The 19360-nt window shown below is 42.9% G+C and overlaps 1 protein-coding gene and 1 pseudogene across 4 annotated transcripts; both read left to right on the top strand.

Moving 5' to 3' along the window:
- The first annotated feature begins 1429 nt into the window (after positions 1-1429).
- Positions 1430-14479, top strand: CEP20 (centrosomal protein 20). 4 transcript variants are annotated; one of them, XR_004422552.1, is made up of 5 exons: positions 1430-1499; positions 5526-5723; positions 6595-6679; positions 7907-8035; positions 8596-8732. XR_004422552.1 is itself a non-coding variant. In XM_033101897.1 (5 exons), the coding sequence occupies exons 1-5, from the start codon at positions 1472-1474 to the stop codon at positions 12800-12802; spliced, it is 525 nt and encodes a 174-aa protein (XP_032957788.1). In that variant the 5' UTR covers positions 1430-1471; the 3' UTR covers positions 12803-14479. The 4 variants fall into 4 exon arrangements, 3 of the variants coding, with proteins under 3 accessions (XP_032957788.1, XP_032957789.1, XP_032957790.1); XM_033101897.1 differs by lacking the exon at positions 7907-8035 and adding an exon at positions 12726-14479; XM_033101898.1 differs by lacking the exons at positions 7907-8035; positions 8596-8732 and adding an exon at positions 8177-8577.
- On the top strand, positions 9613-12563 carry LOC117019768 (60 kDa heat shock protein, mitochondrial-like; annotated as a pseudogene).
- Positions 14480-19360: the final 4881 nt, after the last annotated feature.

Genomic DNA, 19360 nt, shown 5'->3' with positions numbered 1-19360 from the left:
ATTTTTTATTTGCCTCTCTCTGAGTTCCTCTTCAGTACCTTCAAGAGTGTTTTTCTCTGAAGAGCTCCAACATTCCACCTATGGAATTTAGTTAATCCTTGTAAATCTTTTCAGATGCTTGCCAGGAATTCAGACACTGTGGGCTTTACAGAATAGGGAAGTGTGACAGGATAGGACCTTTCTAAGGTTACAGATCTGTGTACCACGAGATCAAAATTAATCTAGTTTGGAATGTGAATGGTCACCGTGGCTTTCAAACTTTCTGATTGCTCCCCACTTGAAGAAATACACCAGGAACCACGACACATCATTATACCCGAAACAGAAGTTTCAAAAAAAAATACTTGTTTTCTACTTGTTCCATTCCATTTCATTGAAAATATGTTCATTGGGATCCCCCAAGAAATAAATTTCAAAAGCTTCTATTGGGTCAAGTGTAAAGGGCATTATTACAGGACCTGGATCACAGATGCTGGCCTTGTTGGCCAACTGGCATCATAAAACCTCACACTCAGTTTTGGGTACATTTGTCCCATGGTCCTTTTTCTTCATTTCCTCGGTATGCTAGAGCTTATCCATTCATCAATTATTTTCACAAATAGCTCTTGGGCTCCTTCTGTGAGCTGCCCAGTAGTTTTAAGTGTCAGAGGAAGAGAATAGGATAGACTTTGAAGAGCAAGAGGCCGGGATTCAAATCTGCTCTCCACCATTTGCTGGTGCTCTTGGTTAAGTCTCTTCTTCTTCAGGCATCCGTCTCAATTTTCCCCTCTGTAAAATGGGAGCAATAATAGAGACACCAAGGAGCTAGCGTGTGTAAAGCATTCAGCAGTGTCAGGCTCCCAGTAAGTGGTTCTCACGGGGTGATGCCTGGACCAGCGGCATCAGTGTCACCTGGGAACTTGTCAGAAACGGCCATTCGCAGACCTCACCCCAGATGTACTGAATCGGAAACTTCAGCGGTGGGGCCCAGTAAACTGTTTTCCTAAGTCTTCCAGATGCTTCGGATGCATGCTCAAGTTTGAGAACCACAGGCTTTATACGTGGGAATTATTAACAATTAGTACTGGAAAGTGCAGGGGTGAGCAGTGCATAGACCAGGAAAGGATTCGTGGGCTAAAGTGCCAGCAGCGCCCACAGGTAAGGGCTCAGACCTGCCTCAGTCCCCACTCCCCCTCCCTCCTCCCTGAGCAGGGCCAGCCTGGAGCGCTGCTCGCTGATTGGGTTGGTCGGTGGTGGCTTCTCGGGACAGTCACCACCCAGCCAACCTCGGAGGGTGTAAACCGCAGGGGTGAGGGAGGGGGGACAGGGAGGGGAGAGGGGGAGGGGGAGGGGAGAAGGGGGAGGGGGAGAAAGAGAAGGGGGAGGGGCGGGGAAGGGGGAGCGGTGCGCCTATTGGCTGCAGACCACGCCGCGGAGCAGGACGGGGCTGCGCGTGCGCACAGCCGTGGCGCGCCCCTGGCGGCCGTTGAAAATGGCGACTGTCACCGAGCTGAAGGCTGGTGAGTGAGAGTGGGAGGCTTGCCGGTTCATCTGCGTCTGGCCTGCAGCCCGTGAAAAGGTTGGGACGAAAGGAGAGCACGTGGAATACGAGTCAGCCTTTCGGGGGGGGTCGCTCTGCAGCGTCAGGGCCTGCGGAGCTTCCGGGTGGCGTGGCTGCCACTGAGCCAAGGCCCTGAAGGAAGGGGTGGCACAGGGGCAGTTTTTAAACCGACTCTGAGCTGGAGGAGTCACAGGAGCGGCGGGTACCTGAGAGGTCTTCAGTCCTGCACCGCGGGTCTCGGGAGCATTTCTCGGGACCCCACCTGGAGCCGAGGCCTTGGGCTGGACCTTTCACTCGGGGCCGCTGTTTCCACCACCCACAATCACCGTTGGTGTCGGGCGCGATCCTAAACCATTTGCGTGGTTGTCTCACTGCATCCTTACAACCTGACAAGTAGGTCCCGAGTTCCCATCGGGAAAAACCGGAGGTAGAGAGTTGCCTGGCCTGGCCATTCTCCTGTCTTTTTCAGAGAAGTTTCACAAACGTGTGAGTCCTGAAGCTGAGAACTTTGTGCACCGCTGGTTTTGACGTAGATGTCCAGACAGATAGTAATAATAGTTAGTTATCCGTGATTGAGCCTCGTGTGTCCGCACTGCCCAGCCCCCGCTGGTATCCACTTGATTCTATGTAACAACCCTATGCCCATTTCATTGATTAGGAAATTGAAGGGCTGAGACGTGAAATCGCTCGCCCAAAGTAACTGAGTCAGAAAGAGGCAGAGTGTGAGAACTAGATGTGCTGCACCAGAACTCCAGGTCTTAATCACTGAGTGATACCTGCTGCCCGGTTACTGACCTGGGGCCTAAGTCAGTAATTCTTAGAGATTTGGCAGGGAGGGGTGGAATCCCTTTGAGATGACTCAGTCACCATTGGTATGAGTGTGTATTTGTGGCACTGGGCTGGTGAAGAATCATAAAGAAGGCATGCCTTTATCCCTAAGAACAGACTTCACATCAATCGTTGACTGTTCTTCCCAGGAAGCCCATGTCAAACATAGTATTACATACAACTTCAGAGGGCTTAGCTACTTAGGCATATAAGCCAGGTTAAGAACCTCTTTCTGAACAAGTTGTCATGACACAGTGTTTTAAGCATGATCATAAAGGGAAGGGCGGAATGATCTGGAACCCTAGAAGAACTGGGTTCTTCTAGAATTAGGGGTGTCCTACACAGATGTAGGGAGCCCTTTGTGTTTTTTTCTGCATTTAACAGTTATGAGTGTGCTTTGTGTTCGAGAAACCCAATCAAAATGTGTTTGCCAGCCAATGTTTTATGAGCTTTGACCTTTTTTAAAGCTCTTTCACATTTTTCCACCCACTTGGTTCTGCCTCTGGGAGGTAAGAACTCATATTGGAGAAGGCAACTGAGGCATGAGTAGCGGACCCACCACTGAGGTGGTGATGAAATAAGCAAGGTTTCCCAACCCCAGCTTCATTAATTCTCATTTCTCTGCTGAGTTTGAGTCTGTGCTGTGTACAAACAGAGTAATTGGGACAGGAGCCTTGCCAGTGGGAAAAAACTCTCTCCGTCTAATTTCCAAAGATCGAATTAGAAAACGGGTTTGGTTATAATCCCAAGAATACGATAAGGCTGTGCCTTCCTTTTGTGGGCCTGATTGGGTGAGAGCTATACGTGCTTCCATACCTGCAAAAAGTTTGAGGGCATGATTTAAAAGTAAGGGGCAAGAAAGTTTAAAGTCTAGTCTAGATTTTATCTCTTTAATCATAAGACCCAGGTTTTTATTGTTTATAAAGCTTAAACAATATTTATGTTCCTGGGCTCCCTTTATGAATTTTCATTATTGTGGTGTACTTATTTGGTGCCTTTGACAGGGCTCAGTACAGTATTAAACTGTATTTATTACATCTAATAGTATACAACACTGTATTATAATGCTCTTAGGTGGCGTTTATTGAGCTCTTCCTGTGTTCTAGGCACTGTGGGTGAGATGTGTTGATTCTCTGGCGTTGTTATTTAGCCATTAGGGACAATTTGAAAAAAGAAGGTTCCAGACCACTGCAAGGGATGGTGCCAATTCAGCCCTACGCCGTTACTATCCATACTAGTATTTATTGCTAAATCTCATTATCACAACTATTGATACTGGTAATAAAGACCCTTGCTCATCAAGAAGAAGTTAGGTCAGGAGGGAGATCCAAGATGGCTGAGTAGATAAACACTGTGCCTACTTCCTTCCGTGAACAAATTAAAATTACAACAAAATTATAGAACAATCAGCCAGAGGAACCATCTGAAATCGGGCTGAGCAGAAGTTGTATAACTAAGTATATAAAGAAGAAGCCGAATCGAGTGAGGTAGGAGGGTCAGAGACGTGGAACTGGCTAACCCCAAACCTCTGCCTGGCGGTTGAGAACTGGGAAGGATATCTCGGCCCTGGAGGTTCCCCCCATAGGAGCGAGGGACCCTAGCCCCAGACCAGCCTCCCCAGCCCAGAGTACTGGTGTCAGGAAGAGGACCCTCCACAACATCTGGCTTTGAAAAACTGGGGATTCCAACCATCTGGGTGGGACAGGAGGCAGCGGGAAACCCAGGCGTCCTCTTAAACGGCTCGTGCACAGACTCTCTCGCTCCCAGGCACTCACCTTGGTCTCCAGCGGAGGAACAGTAATTAGTGGGGTGTCAGAGACATACGTGGGGCAGACTGAGTTGTGTGGCTTCGGTATGAGGGCCGGAGGACAGTCGACATTTTCTCTGTGAGGAGATCTTCCTCCAGTGCAGCCGCTGGCCTTCTGGCGCCATCTTCCCTGTGTTGAGCCCGCCCCCTACGCTTACGGCCTAAACTGAATCTGATTGGTCAGGTGAGCTCCGCTGCCCCGCCCTGTTGGCTCAGCTGGGACCCCACCCCACCCAACTCCCCCAGTGCCGGGAGGCCCTTTCTCATGAGCAGCCAGCCCTGCTAGCATTGCTCTGTCTCGGAAAACTATCAGACTCCGATAAACCCCAGGTGGGGGACTGGCTTCAGACTGGCATCCGTGTGCTCTGCACGGAGACTTTTGCTGAGCAGTTCCAGGCTCAGCAATGGCACCAAACCAGAATTTACATTAACCTGGTGACCATAACTCTTCCTACTGTAGTGACTCCCTGAGACCATGCCTCATCCAATTTGCATACCACAGGAGGCCTTATCAGGGGCTGAACCTTATGGGAGCTGGCAGGTGGCAGCAGGCCTTGGGGTGTCCTGGCATTTGTGGAAGTACAAATTGGTTGTTATACCGTTGTCATGGGGATGTAGGGTAGAGCATAAGGAATATAGTAATATTGTAATAACTACGTATGGTGACAAATGGGTACTAGATTTGTTGGGGTGATAGATGGGAGGGGTTGGGGGTCAGGGTATAAAAGGCGAAGGGAGTAAGAAGTACAAACCGATAGTTACAGAATAGTCATGGGGATGTAAAGCACAGGGAATATAGTCAATAATACGGTAGTAAGTATGTATAGTGCCAGGTGGGTATTAGACTAGTCAGGGGGATCATTTCTTAAATTATGCAAATGTCTAACCACTGTACACCTGAAATTAATATAAAATAATTTTGAATGCCGACTGTAATTGAAAAATTTTAAAAGGGGGGAAAAGGCGAAGGGGAATAAGAGGTTCAAATTTCCAGGTATAAAACAAGTAAGTCGTGGGGATGTAACGTACAGCATGGGGAATATATGCTGACTGTAGTTCTATCCCCCTTTTTTCCTCACTGAGGAATGTGTATCAGACTGTAACCTCTGACAGTGACAGTGATGTTGAAGGATAAACTTGAATTTGCTTAAATATATTAAAATAGTAAATCACTGCAACTTGGGAACTTTATTTTTGTTACAAGCATGGCTTGTGGTAGCTAATGTGATCATTGTGTAGATTGAAAGCTGCTGTTAGGCCATGTACCTTTTCAACATTTTACTTTAAACTATGCCTGAAAACGACAAAACGTATTCTGTAATTGAAGCCTTAATGTTTTATATTTAACAGTTTTAAAGGACACCTTGGAAAAAAGGGGAGTATTAGGGCATTTAAAAGCAAGGATTCGAGCTGAAGTTTTCAAAGCCCTAGATGATGAAAGTGAACCACGACCACCATTGTCTCATGAAAACCTTCTCATTAATGAATTAATTCGGGAGTATTTAGAGTTCAACAAATATAAGTATACAGCGTCTGTCCTCATATCAGGTAAGAGGTTATTGTTTGTCACCCGAGACAAAATCTGCTTCCCTTCCGTCAATTCTAAGAAAGTCTTTAGCCTAGAAATCTAATTTCATTATGAAACTGTCATCTCAGTGGCTGGAACATAATAATCTCATGGGCTCTTTCCATAGCTTGAACAAGTTCTCATGAGGCTTATAATATTGTAGGGGTGTGCTGGTTTCTTTCTCTCCTGAACAGCACTCCATTGTAGGGCTGTGTCGATTTATCTATTATCAGTTGATGGACATTTGAGTTGTTTCTGGTGTTTTGCATTTACGAATCAAGCTGCCAAAAGCATTCACGTAAAGTTTTTGTGCGAACATAAGTTTTAATTCCTCTTGGTAAAGAGCTAAGAGTGGGATTGCTGGGTTGTGTGTGGCAAGTGCATACTTGACAGGAAACTGCTCAACTGTTTTTCTAAGTGGCTGTACCATTTTGCTGTCCCACCAGCAAAGTATAAGCGTTCCATTTGCCCTCCATCCTTGCCAACATTTCAACATTTTACTTTTAGAATTACTGCCACCAAATGGATCTTGGTATTGTCATGTGTCTAATTCACGGGCTCCTCAGAAACAGACTCCTGCAGTCTAGTATTGTAGTTTAAATCCAGAAACAGATTTGCCCACCCAAAAATTAGATTTTAAAAAAGTGACTTTATGTTAAACTGTATTGTTAAACATTTAACAAATAAGTATTTGGAAAGTCATAAAATTATAAGTTGGATCTGCTATCATCATTCTTCCAAAATCTGAAAAATGAGCATACCTGATAAGAGTGGTTCTTATCAAAATCGTATTTGCTTTTTAGATTAATAAAATCATAAATGTGTTTTCATGATTTTTTTTTCCCCCCTCAGAATCTGGTCAACCTGTAGTTCCATTGGACAGACAATTTCTCATCCGTGAACTAAATGCATTTGAAGAATCGAAGGATAATACAATGTAAGAAGTTATTTTTAAATTAACCTTTTAGATACTGTTGTATTAGAATCACAGTCTCATAGTGGTGGTTTTATTTCATTTTAATGCAGCAGGTATTTATTTGGGTCTAGTGTATGTATAGCACGCCACCAGATCCCAGGTGTATAGCAATGAACGAGTCAGACGAGGCCTCTGCTCTCTGGGGCTAGAATTCCCCTGGTTTCGGAGAACCGAGCATCCACTTCTTTCTAAGGGAGAAAGAGGCTCAGCCTCAGAGGCTTCTTGATTCATCCTTTTTTTCTTCTGACGCATTTGTTCTATCAACTGTTTTCTTCCTCACATTTAACTTCTTCCTTCACCTCAACATGAGACCCGGTCTTTTACTATAAGAATAATATTATATGGAATAATATATAAAATCCGATCTTATATTAATTTTTAAGACCGGGTCTTATATTAATTTTTGCTCCAAAAGACGTATTAGAGCTGACTGTACAGCTAGGTCTTATTTTCGGGGAAACATGGTACAGAAGTTCGTACCCAACTTCTATATAGCTAACATTTATGTACCATTTAATATATATTAGGTACAGTTCTAAACACTGGACTTTTATGAGCTCCTTTAGTCCGTTACCCTATGAGGTGTGGACTACATTTACCCTCATTTATAGGAAGAAACATTTATGAGGCTGGGGCATTAAGAATCTTGCTCAGGTCAAGTGGCAAAGCCAGGGTTTGAACCCAGGCAGTGTGGCTCTTGGGACATAAGACCTTCCCTGGGCGAGGATTTATTAATCCGATAGTGTTTATTGCATACCTGTTGTATCTCAGTGTTAGGTGTCGTGGTGTGGAATTAACCCCTGGTCATTCACAAAAGGTGGAAGCATTCACACAAGACTGTAAAGTAGGAGAATGAAGAAAGGGTTTATTAAAGGTAGGAAGAGAGAAAATGCCCGTGGCAATGTCCAATAATGATGGCTGCCTCAGGTAGTAAGGAGAGAAACACTGGCGGGGGCGGGAGTGATGTCCCTGGGACAGAGTCCAGCATCTGAGAGTGGACAGCTGCTGAGACAGAGAGGTAAGAGAAAGAAACACTGGCAGACTCCTTTGCCAGGACACTCTGATAGACAGCTGAACTAACTTCAGCTTAGCTTTTTCTTATATAGGAAAGGGGGAGTCAGTCAGGTAGGTTTGGGGGCTGACATCCTTCCTGGGGTCTGGTCTGTTTGAAGATGATGTTATGTCCAGACTCCAGACTCGGCCTCGGCCCGCCAGGCCTGGGACTTGAATGCATCACCAGTAAAAACTGCCAGAAGTTGTAAATTGGATTCCAGTGTCCGGGCACTTGAGGATTAAGAAGAAATTGCTCTTTCCCAGGTTAGGATGTTGTTAATTAACGAGGTATGGGTTTACTTGAGAAAGGGAACAGTTCTTCAGTTATCAGTGAGGGAGAAACAAAGAGAAAACAGCTGAATATCACGATGGCGCTAACTGCAAACAAACGAATTCTAATTCCAGGTGGCTAGCTAGCGAGCAATGTGGTGAGTCACAACTGCAAACTAGTAAGTTTAGCTGCGTTATTGGTTCCCTGAATTTCACCCTTACGTTAGGTGCTGGGAAATTTTATACTTGACTTAGGAGTTTAAAAGCTGAATTCATGTGCATTGATTGAAATTGTATTTCAGTTTAGATGAGGTTTAAGTTGTTAACATGTTTTCTCTGGATTTTAAAATTGTCTTTAGAATTAAATGGTGCTCTTAAATTTAAAAAAGCATGAACCGTTTGCAATTTGGATAAAACCATGCAACATTTGTTTTTTTTAAGTCTAGGGAATTACTTGGCTATTTTGGGGTCAGAGGCTACCTTGTAAAAAGTGGATGTTTTAAGCTTTTCCTGTTTATGCAAATTTAATTGATTTTGGTTTTCTTTTGCCATAGACCTCTTTTATATGGGATTTTAGCTCATTTCTTGCATGGAACTAACGATGGCATCCAAAATACATTTCTGAAAGGATCTTCACTTCAGCCTCCAAAGTCAAATCTGGGTGGACAACCTAGTGGAAGAAAGCAAACGGGTATGAGTTTGCTGAGATTTATCAGTTAGCTGTCAGCAAGTATATTTTCTTCCTATATATTTTTATCTGTCGAGTCGTTTTTCCTGAGCTTTTGAGTCATACTATAAGTCCACTTTATGTCTAATATAGTTTTAGCCTGTGTAACTTCTCCAAAAAACAAAATGCTTTTTGGAAAGAGAATCTTGGGGGGAGGCGGGTGGATGACTGGACAAAATTTTTAGATGTCATTTCTATACAGAAGTATTGAAAAACCTGATTTTTATATAAATTTGAGACGAGGTTGTTTGTGCTTTCTGGAGTAGCTTAGTCCTTAGCCTACTGAATAAATGATGGGGTTTTTTTGTTATTTTTTTTCAAATCAAGTAATTTTTTTTCCCCTCGAAGACTGAAAAAATGCAAGATTACTGAATACAGATAGAGAAGTCACAGGTTTATGTATGCATTACATTTTCAGGATACCTTTTGTGGTAGGGTGGTAGGTCTCTACAAATATAAAAACCTTGGGAGACTAGCGCATATTTCTTTCAGAATGCGTACTCTTTCAGTGAGCTTTCAGTTGTTTTGATTACATCAGCAATAGGACCTCACTTTGATCATCTGAACTGAATGGTTTAGAGCTCAGTGTGTCCAGCTATGGAGAGAGTTGATCTCTCTCTTTAAGAAGTACAGTCAGGTGGGGCTCAGGCAGCTGCTAGAGAAATATTGATTATGTTAAATATTTGCTGTATTTTTTTTTTTAATTTTATTGGGGAACAGTGTGTTTCTCCAGGTCCCGTCAGCTCCAAGTCGTTGTCCTTCAATCTAGTTGCGGAGGGCGCAGCTCAGCTGCAAGTCCAGTTGCCATTTTCAATCTTAGTTACAGGGGGCGCAGCCCACCATCCCATGCAGGCAATTGAACTGGCAATCTTGTTGAGAGCTCGTGCTCTAACCAACTGAGCCATCCGGCTGCCCCTGCTGTATCTCTTAAGATCTGAAAACTAAATATGAAGCAGGGTAACCTTTTGGAGGTTATTTCTGACTTCGCAAGGAGTTATCTTTCTATATAGCGTAGAATTCTGAGCTGGATGGAACACTAGAAATCATTCCCAGCTACTTTACAGCTGAACAAACCAAGACTAAAAGGTTAAGTGACTCATCGAAAGCTGTAGTTGCTCATTTTTAGCAGCATCAGCACTTTTGATTGCCATTTCTGTACACTTTTCCATTTAAAGAATATGGGGTTTCCCTAGTTCCCTTTTCAGAGATTGGGTAAGTTTTCTGATTTTAGTAGGAAGATGTAAACGGTGTGAGTTTGTTTCTTGCCACAAGAGGGTGCTGTGGGGTGGCATTTCTATTTGAACAAAGGTAGGGTTTCTTTTGTTTTTGTTTTGTTTTGGTGTTTTTGATTGAAGAGCTTTGGCATCCATCAAAATGCTAACGGAACACCCTGTCCTTTCTTGCGAATTATGAATTACATAAAAGAAGTTTGTAGGTACTTACCGCTGGGTTTACCCCAGAGGGTACTCTATTCACTTAAAAAAAAATATTTTTGTGTGTGAATAATTAGTCTAGTACTAAACATTTGTCTTCAGTAGTGTTTAAAAAGTAGTGAGTTTGTGCCTTGTACTCTGTCCCTCACTCGCCGCCTACGGCTTTCCTTGCCGCTCGCACGCCGTGCTGCTGCCCCTCAGAAATGCTTGGATTACACGAAGTCCTTCGCCAGATTAGGCCAGTGTCCATGGCACTGGCACCTCGTCTCACTCGGGCGTATGCCAAAGATGTAAAGTTTGGTGCAGATGCCCGAGCCTTAATGCTTCAAGGTGTGGACCTTTTAGCTGATGCTGTAGCCGTTACTCTGGGGCCAAAGGGAAGACCAGTGATTATTGAACAGAGTTGGGGGAGTCCCAAAGTTACAAAAGATGGTGTGACCGTTGCAAAGTCGATTGACTTAAAAGATAAATATAAAAATATTGGCGCTAAACTTGTTCAGGATGTTGCCAATAATACAAATGAAGAGGCTGGGGATGGCACCACAACTGCTACTGGACTGGCACGCTCTATTGCCAAGGAAAGCTTTGAGAAGATGAGTAAAGGTGCTAATCCAGTGGAAATCAGGAGAGGTGTGATGTTAGCTGTTGATGCTGTAATTGCTGAACTTAAGAAGCAGTCTAAACCGGGGACAACCCCTGAAGAAATCGCTCAGGTTGCTACGATTTCTGCAAATGGAGACAAAGAAATTGGCACTGTCATTTCTGATGCAACGAAATAGGTTGGAAGAAAGGGTGTCATCACAGTAAAGGATGGAAAAACACTGAATGATGAATTAGAAATTATTGAAGGCATGAAGTTTGATCGAGGTTATATTCTCCATACTTTATTAATACAATGAAAGGTCAGCAGTGTGAATTCCAAGATGCCTATGTTCTATTGAGTGAAAAGAAAATTTCTAGTGTCCAGTCCATTGTACCTGCTCTTGAAATTGCCAGTGCTCACCGTAAGCCCTTGGTCATAATTGCTGAAGATGTTGATGGAGAAGCTCTAAGTACACTCATTTTGAACAGGCTAAAAGTTGGTCTTCAGGTTGTAGCAGTCAAAGCTCCAGGTTTGGGTGACAATAGAAAGAACCAGCTTAAAGACATGGCTATTGCTACTGGTGGTGCAGTGTTTGGAGAGGAAGGATTGACTCTAAATCTTGAAGATGTTCAGCCTCGTGACTTAGGGAAAGTTGGAGAGGTCATTGTGACGAAAGATGATGCTATGCTCTTGAAAGGAAAAGGTGACAAGGCTCAGATTGAAAACCGTATTCAAGAAATCGGTGAGCAGTTAGATATCACAACTAGTGAATATGAAAAGGAAAAACTAAATGAACGTCTGGCAAAACTCTCAGATGGAGTAGTTGTGCTGAAGGTTGGTGGGACTAGTGATGTTGAAGTGAATGAAAAGAAAGATAGAGTCACAGATGCCCTCATTGCCATACAAGCTGCTGTTGAGGAAGGCATTGTTCTGGAAAGGGGTCGTGCATTCCAGCTTTGGGCTCATTAACTCCAGCTAATGAAGTCAAAAAATTGGTATAGAAATTGTTAAAAAAAACCACGTAAAATTCCTGCAATGACCCTTGCTAAGAATGCAGGCATCGAGGGATCATTGGTAGTTGAGAAAATTATGCAAAGTTCCTCAGCAGTTGGTTATGACGCTATGCTTGGAGATTTTGTGAATCTGGTGGTAAAAGGAATCACTGATCTAACTAAGGTTGTGAGAACTGCTGCTTTATTGGATGCTGCTGGAGTGGCCTCTCTGTTAACTACAGCAGAAGTTGTAGTCACAGAAATTCCTAAAGAAGAGAAAGACCCCGCAATGGGCGGAACGGGAGGCGGTATGGGAGGTGGCGTGTTCTAATTTCTAGAATTGTCCTTGACCATTATTAATGGGAACTGGGAGAGGAAGCTTCAAGGCAGAGCTCCTGTAACTTCAGAGAAGTCAGCTGAAGGAAATGACTGGAGAAAAGGAAAATCACTATAACCATCAGTTACTGATATCAGTTGACAACACACAATGGTTTACTGCTGTCATTGTCCATGCCTACAGATAATTTATTTTGTATTTTTGAATAAAAAGACATTTGTACATTTCTGATGACATAAGTGCAAGAGCCATGTACCAATGTACTGCTTTCAACTTAAATCACTGAGGCATTTTTACTACTATTCTGTTAAAAATCAGGATTTTAGTGCTTGCCATCACCCGATGAGAAGTTAAGAAGCAGCCTGTCTGTGGAGAGTAAGAATAATTGTGTACAAAGTAGAAAAATATCCAATTATGTGACAACCTTTGTGTAATAAAACTTTGTTTAAAAAAAATAAAATAAAAAGTAGTGAGTTTTTTCCATTGTCCTAAGCCATCTAGAGAACTCATACAATATTAAATTTGTAACCTCCTGAAATATATGTAGCTGTGTCTGGCTACTGCCTATTTTAACTTGGGATAAGTATTGATATTCGTTTCTGTTAATTTCAGATAACCACGCAAGAAAGGAGAAGGGGAAAAATACTAATATTAAAGATCTTCCTATTTCTCAAGCTGTGAAGAGATGACATTTCCATTTGGGGCATCTTTTATCTTAAAATTGTATGTATTACATAACTTATATATGTTCCCAATGTTACCAAAATGCATCACCAATATTTGTACTTTGTAGAAATACGAGTTTCTGAAAAACATTTAGTCCCTCATGTTTTACTGCATTTGTGAATAAAAGCTAACTCTTATTTAGCTTATTGGACTTGACTTGAAAGGAAATACTGTTTGTAGTAAGTGTTTTAAAGATCCTTAAACTTTTGAGAAATGGAAGGCTTTTTAGTACCCTGTACATTCTTTAAAAACAAAAAAATCAGTTCTTCACATCCATATGTTCTGCTCTTTAATATGGCACAGTAATTTTCTTCAGGCTGGAATTAGGTGGGTTTGTAGGAAAATTCATTCTTGTTTTAAATAATATAAAAGAACACCGAAGCCAGAAAAAGATATAATTTCTATAAAGTTTGATTTTTTTTTGATTAGCTATTTTTCATATAACCATTTATAATTAGATTTAAATATCTGAATTACTATCTGAAGTTGAACTTTTAAACTAGGTAACAATGTACTTTTAACAATGTACTTAAACCATTTTGGCTCCTACTGGAAGATTTAATTAAACGGTAGAGGGGGGAACCACTTCTTTTAATTTTGCTGTAAGTGAAACAATGAGTTTATTTTATTACATGAAGAATGTGGAATCAGCATGAAGAGACAGGCTTTAGGAGAAATACCAGAAAGTACCTTGTAAAAGATGGCATTGTTTAACTTCCATGTGCCCTGCACTTGTGCAAGACGGGCTGTGAAAGGACCAATCTCTACTTATTTGGGCTCCAAAAGTCATACTAAATGGCAATTTTTATTCTTGGGATGGACAAACAGTAAGAGCTCTTCTAGTGCTATCTCTAAAATGCTTCTTTGATATGTACTGAGACATTTGTATAATGTGGCGTCTCTAAACTGATTTCCCTGAAAACTGACTATGACAGTGGACAGTGACTGACTAGCAAAAGCCGTGAGGTATATTCAGAACCAAACTGCATGGGTGCCTGTACCATGACAATGAGCTCAAACGTTTTCCACAGGGAAAGTGATAAGGGCTGTAATTGGCAAAATCACCGTTCACTTCAGGGTATTGATTCTGTGCTACTTTTGGAAATTATTGAAACTTTTGATTTTGTCTCTGATGCGAGTCAGTGTTTAGTCCATACAGATTAACCAATAATTTTTATCTGAATACAGAAAGTTATTGAAGAAATCCCTCTAAACCATACTTTATAAGTAAAAGGCTTTTGAGAGGCTAAAAGGACATATATAGAGGCAGAAATTTTTATAAGGGCTCATTTCCAGTTTTAAAAAATGAAATCTGTAGTATCTGATTATAATTATGAATTCTATTGTATATGGGAATATAAATATCTAAATTCTTCTGAGAGGACTTGGTTTATATCCAGAGATGTTGGCAGTGGACGCTAAGTTTACCTCAGGAATTGCAATCATGCAGAACTAGATTAAGAAAAAAATCCTGGAGTTTAGCACTTTGGACACTGACATAAAATCATCAAACTAGAAGTGAAACAGAATTGTCCCATGTCCAGACAATTTTGTGTGCATTATTCTGTAACTTGTTTGTACCTGGGCAACTTTTATACCTTTGATGTACACTCAATAAAAATACCCAAACATTAAGCAACTCACCTTTGTGTAAAGGCTGTTCGTATGAATGTTCTGTCATCAAAGATGGACACCAGACCCAGAAGAATGATGAGAGGTGGCTCTCCAGGGCTTCTGGCGGGGTCTTCAGTAGCCTCGTGTTGGAGAGTATAGAGGAAGATGGAGGAAGGGGGAACGTTTCCTGACATATGTGCACTTGGCATCAGCCCTTTCACCCTGGGAACAATCACTCTTCATGCATTGCCAATGGTGGGGGCTGGTGGTGTCATTCTCTGGGGGGACAGTATCATAATCTATGGGGCCACATGTGGTTCAAAAAGCATGTTTAGTATTACATTTCTACATTTGGAAAAAAGCAAAACACGTATTTTCAAAATACTGCCATTTTTATGATTATCCACAAAGAAGGATCTTGGGCTGAGAAAATCTGCTCTGGAAATTTCTATACTCAGGATTTTTGAACAGTGTCAATTAATTTGTAATAAAATAGTTTAAAAAGGTACATGGGCTGAGACACTTAAAAAAAAAAAAAGGAAATAAAAGACAAATATAAATACAGAGGACCCATCAAAGTATTTCCATAAAGTCACAAATGAAATTAGTACATCATTATTGGTGGTTTTCATGGGGTTGTTGGGAGAAGTTATCTTCCAGAAATGCAAGAGAAGTTTTAGGAGAAAACTTGGATTGACACACACACAAAAAAACAGGATGGGAACTGGAACTGAAGAGGGATTAGGGAAAAGCGGAAATTTAAAACTTGGGTGATCTAAAAACTCATAGCAGGAACAGAGGTGGCTTTTGAAGATGATAAATTTAAGCTTAGCATATATGTTTGCATAGAATAAACTAATAGCTTTATAATTATGTGCAAGAACACATTTGTATACGATTCACATGCCTGTATGATTATGTAAAATCTGATGTATTCTTTTAACCTAAAGCCAAGTGTACACAAAGGATTAACATCTGTGAGAATATACCTTTAAAGGCATTTAGGACAATCTTCCCAGCCCTTGGTATTTGATTTTCGTAATAACTTCTGCAAAGATTGTGTGGTCTTCATCAATTTTTTAAAAAATGAAAGAGAGGTAAAACTACCTTTTTTAAAAACATAGGCCTTATTTTTTAGAGCAGTTTTAGGTTCACAGCAAAATTGAAAGGCAAGTACAGAGATTTCCCCTATCTGCCCTGTTTCCCTCATACACAAGCACAGCCTTCCCCCATTGTCAGCATTCCCCACCAGAGTGGGACATTTGTCACAACAGATGAACCTACACTGACAAATCATTACCACCCAAAGCCCACTCTGGGTGTTGCACATTCTATGGGTTTGAACAAATGTATAATGACAATTATGGCGTCGTACGGAGTAATTTCACTGCCCTAAAAATCTTTGTTCTTCCAATTCATCCCTCCCCCTAATCCCTGGCAACCACTGATCTTTTTACTGTCTCCATAGTTTTACCTATTCAAAAATGTCATTTACTTGGAATCATACAGTATGCAGCCTTTTCAGACTTGCTTCTTTCACTTACTCGTATGCATTTAAGTTTCCCTCATGTCTTTTCATGGCTCGATAACTCATTTATTTTTAGTGCCAAATAATATTCCATCATCTGAATGTACTGCAGTTTATTTATCCATTCACATTCTGAAGGACGTCTTGGTTGCTTCCAATTTTGGGCAATTACGAATAAAGGTGCTATAAACATCTGTGTGCAGATTTAAGTATGGACAGAAGTTTTCACCTCATTTAGGTATATCCTAAGGAGCTCGATTTGCTGGATCATATGGTAAGACCATGCTTAGTTTTGTAAGAAACTGTAAAACTACTTTTATTGAGAATTTTAGGACCCTTCTTTGTAGAGGTCGAGTTACCAAGAGGTGGAGTTCCCAAGACATCAGAGTTGGAAATCGGTGATGAAGGAAGGAGCATTGCAGGTTACTGTACAACACAGCCTTGGACCTGGAGAAGCACGGAGGCCATCAGGAGTGAGACAGAAGAGCTTTTGTGCAAGAGAGCAGGAGCTCAGTGGTTCTCGTGGTCAGGAGTGGTACCCCTTTGTTCACAAGGAGGCAGAATCCTGTGCAAATAAATCTTGGGCTGGATGGCTTGAGTTGCTGATACACTTTGAAATAATTAAATTGTGAAGCACATGCAAGAATAAACCATGTTTGGACCCAATCTTTGATAATATTAAAAACTAGAGGGAGTCACGCTTTGGAGCTTTTTGAAGCCAGTAGCAAACACAAAGCTATTTGATTAAAAAAAAAAAAAAAAAACTCCAAGAGAAAAATTTCCCCTCTGCCATCTTGTTTCCTGAGTTCATGGAAACTCCCATTAACATGGCACTTCACAGAAAAGACATGCCAAGGAAACTTATTGACAGTGCTCAATCAAAATAACATTTTTGAAAAGTAACTTTTTGTTTCCCTCAATCTTAAAATAACTGGCTTTTTGAGCCATGGGAAATAAAATGAGGCATCTGATTTAATTACAACAATGTACTTTTGAAGATTCAAACATCTGAGCTGCAATGGACAGTTACTTACTGAATGACTGTTAGCCGCACACACTGTCCCTGAGTACTTCTAGAAGATACCAGCAAGGTATGAAACGCTTCCTGTAAGGCCTTCCTTCACATGCTACATTTAACAAGCCAGTAGGGAGTTGAGGCAAAGATTCTGACCATCTGTGTTTTTCCTTGAGAAAACACGGGCTCAGAGAGGTTCGCTGACAATCGTGAAGCTGCCCCAGGGCTGCTCAGCAGATCATGAGTTAAAAACCAGACTTTTCCGCGGACAGGCCGGCTTGGATTCCTGCCCCATCACTAACTGGCTGTGCTACCCTGGCTGGTTAATTTAACTCACCAAACCTGGTTTCTCAACAGCAACATGGGGAAAAAAATTTTAAGTACCCACTGGATAGGGTTGTTTGTTGTAAGGATTAGATGAGATAATGCAGTAAAATTCAGTGCACGGTCACCAAGTTCTTCAAAGAATCAAACGCAACCCGTTTGAAAGGGCTACTGTTAATCCCTCTGATAGAAATGCCACCTCCTCCTCTGAGGCCAGCAAGTTGGCTTCTGACAGCCTGCTGTGGGTTATCTTCCATGATGGGAAGATGGTGATCAGCTTGAGTTTTCCCCTTCCATTCTTCTCTGCTCACAGCATTTCTGTGCTAACGCTGGGACAATTTCCACTCCTTTTACAGTCTAGACACTAAAAGGCACGTGGGGAAGAGGCCCATTCATCATTTCTGAAGAACTTGACCCTTAACTTCCCCAGCCAGTTGAATACTGTCCCTTCTTGACTTTCTGATGTAGGCCCTTTGGGGGATAAGGGGTTGGGCTTGGGTGTTTTCAGGGGTGAAGAACAGGTGAGCTTGATGTTGGAAGGATGAGGAAGGGACCAAGAGGGTCTGAGATGCAGAGCTCTGTGGAGGGGACTGGGCAGGACAGGCTTTCACTCACTGTTATGACCCCAAGGCCTGGTGCAACTACTTGGTTTCATGTTTGTGGAGAATAATATCTAACAAGAAGCAAAGAGATACATTCATTTTACATGGGTCATCTCAAAGACTGTTTACGATCAGCCACGAATAACTGATGTCCTTCCCATTGTACAGGTAGGGAAACCGAGGCACAGAGAGTTCAAGTTACTTACCGATGGTCACAGCTACAAGTAGAAACTGGCTCTGGCAAATTCAAACTCAGTCATCTAACCTCAGGGACCTGGTCTTGGCCATAAGGCCAGCTCTCCTGAGCATATTTCCCTTTAGAATCCTGGTGGGTGGGCTCCGTTCCCAGTGAGAGCTGGGGCACTCCTCTGGGACCTCATTTTTCTCACCTGCAAAATGGACGTATTAATAAAGACCCCCACCACCACCTGCCTGGCTACCTGGGGGAGAGTTTGTGGAATAATACGGGGCGTGTGGCCAGGGTCTTCCAACTCCTTTCACCCTCTCCCCAATCCCTGTGGCTGTAAGTAGCTGAGACCCACGTGGGACTGGGGCTCTGCGCCAAGCCGTGGGGTCCCTTTCCGACCCCACTCTCCTTGTGCAGCTGCCGGTCACGAGAGAGCTTGGGTATTTTGGAGGGTGAAAACCAGATGAGCTTGATGTTAGAAGGATGGGGAAGAGACCACGAGGGTCTTCGATGCAGCGTTCTCATCTGCGGGCCCCTCCCGCGCTCCTCGCCGCGCCGAGGACCGCTCGACACCATATTTAGTCAGGGGGAGCGGGCAGCCCCGGGCTGGTATGCGGCGCTGGGAATTCCGCTGGAAGGAGCCCGCGCCTGCCCTTTTTGGGTTGTCTCCCGCCCGCCGCACCCGGGGAGGGAGGACCGGCCGGCCGGGAACCTCGGAGCCCATGCCAGGAGGGGAGCGGGGCGCCCCGGCTGCCCGCGGGTCTCCGGCCTGGCGCGGGGCCAGCCCACCGCCTCGGCTTCCTTTTATGGCCTGTGTGCGTGTGTGTGACAGAGGGGAGAGAGATGGGGAGAAGACGGAGAGCCAGGCAGAGAGAGAGCGAGAGAGACCGGAGCCAGAGACACAGAGACCAGAGAGCTTGAGACAGACGGGAGAGACCCAGAGACCAGAGACAGAGCGAGACATAAGAGAGAGACAGTCAGAGAGAGAGACAGCAATGAATTTCTTGGGGCGAGGAGAAGCAGTTGAGGGGAACTTGCAAGGGCGGGTCGCACCCGCATTCTCCTCAGATTCTGACACGCACCTTGCAAATTCCAGAACATAATTATCAGCTCAGAGACCGGAGAAGGGAAACGACTTACCTGAGGTCACACAGCCAGCGATTGGCACACCTAGGCACACCTGAAATCACAACAGCAGATTTTTGTTTTTGCTTGTGGGTGTAGGTGGGGATGGCAAGTTGGGAAAAATAA

Source organism: Rhinolophus ferrumequinum (assembly GCF_004115265.2).
Source record: "Rhinolophus ferrumequinum isolate MPI-CBG mRhiFer1 chromosome 15 unlocalized genomic scaffold, mRhiFer1_v1.p scaffold_54_arrow_ctg1_1, whole genome shotgun sequence".
Classification (NCBI taxonomy): domain Eukaryota; kingdom Metazoa; phylum Chordata; class Mammalia; order Chiroptera; family Rhinolophidae; genus Rhinolophus; species Rhinolophus ferrumequinum.
This window is presented reverse-complemented; position numbering and strand designations above follow the sequence as displayed.

Bases quoted from the DNA above. Each gene is read 5' to 3' on its own strand.
- CEP20 (XM_033101897.1), top strand. From the start codon at position 1,472: ATGGCGACTGTCACCGAGCTGAAGGCTG. The intron at 1,500-5,525 runs GTGAGTGAGAGT...TATATTTAACAG, and splicing joins TGTCACCGAGCTGAAGGCTG to TTTTAAAGGACACCTTGGAA. The intron at 6,680-8,595 runs GTAAGAAGTTAT...CTTTTGCCATAG, and splicing joins GAATCGAAGGATAATACAAT to ACCTCTTTTATATGGGATTT.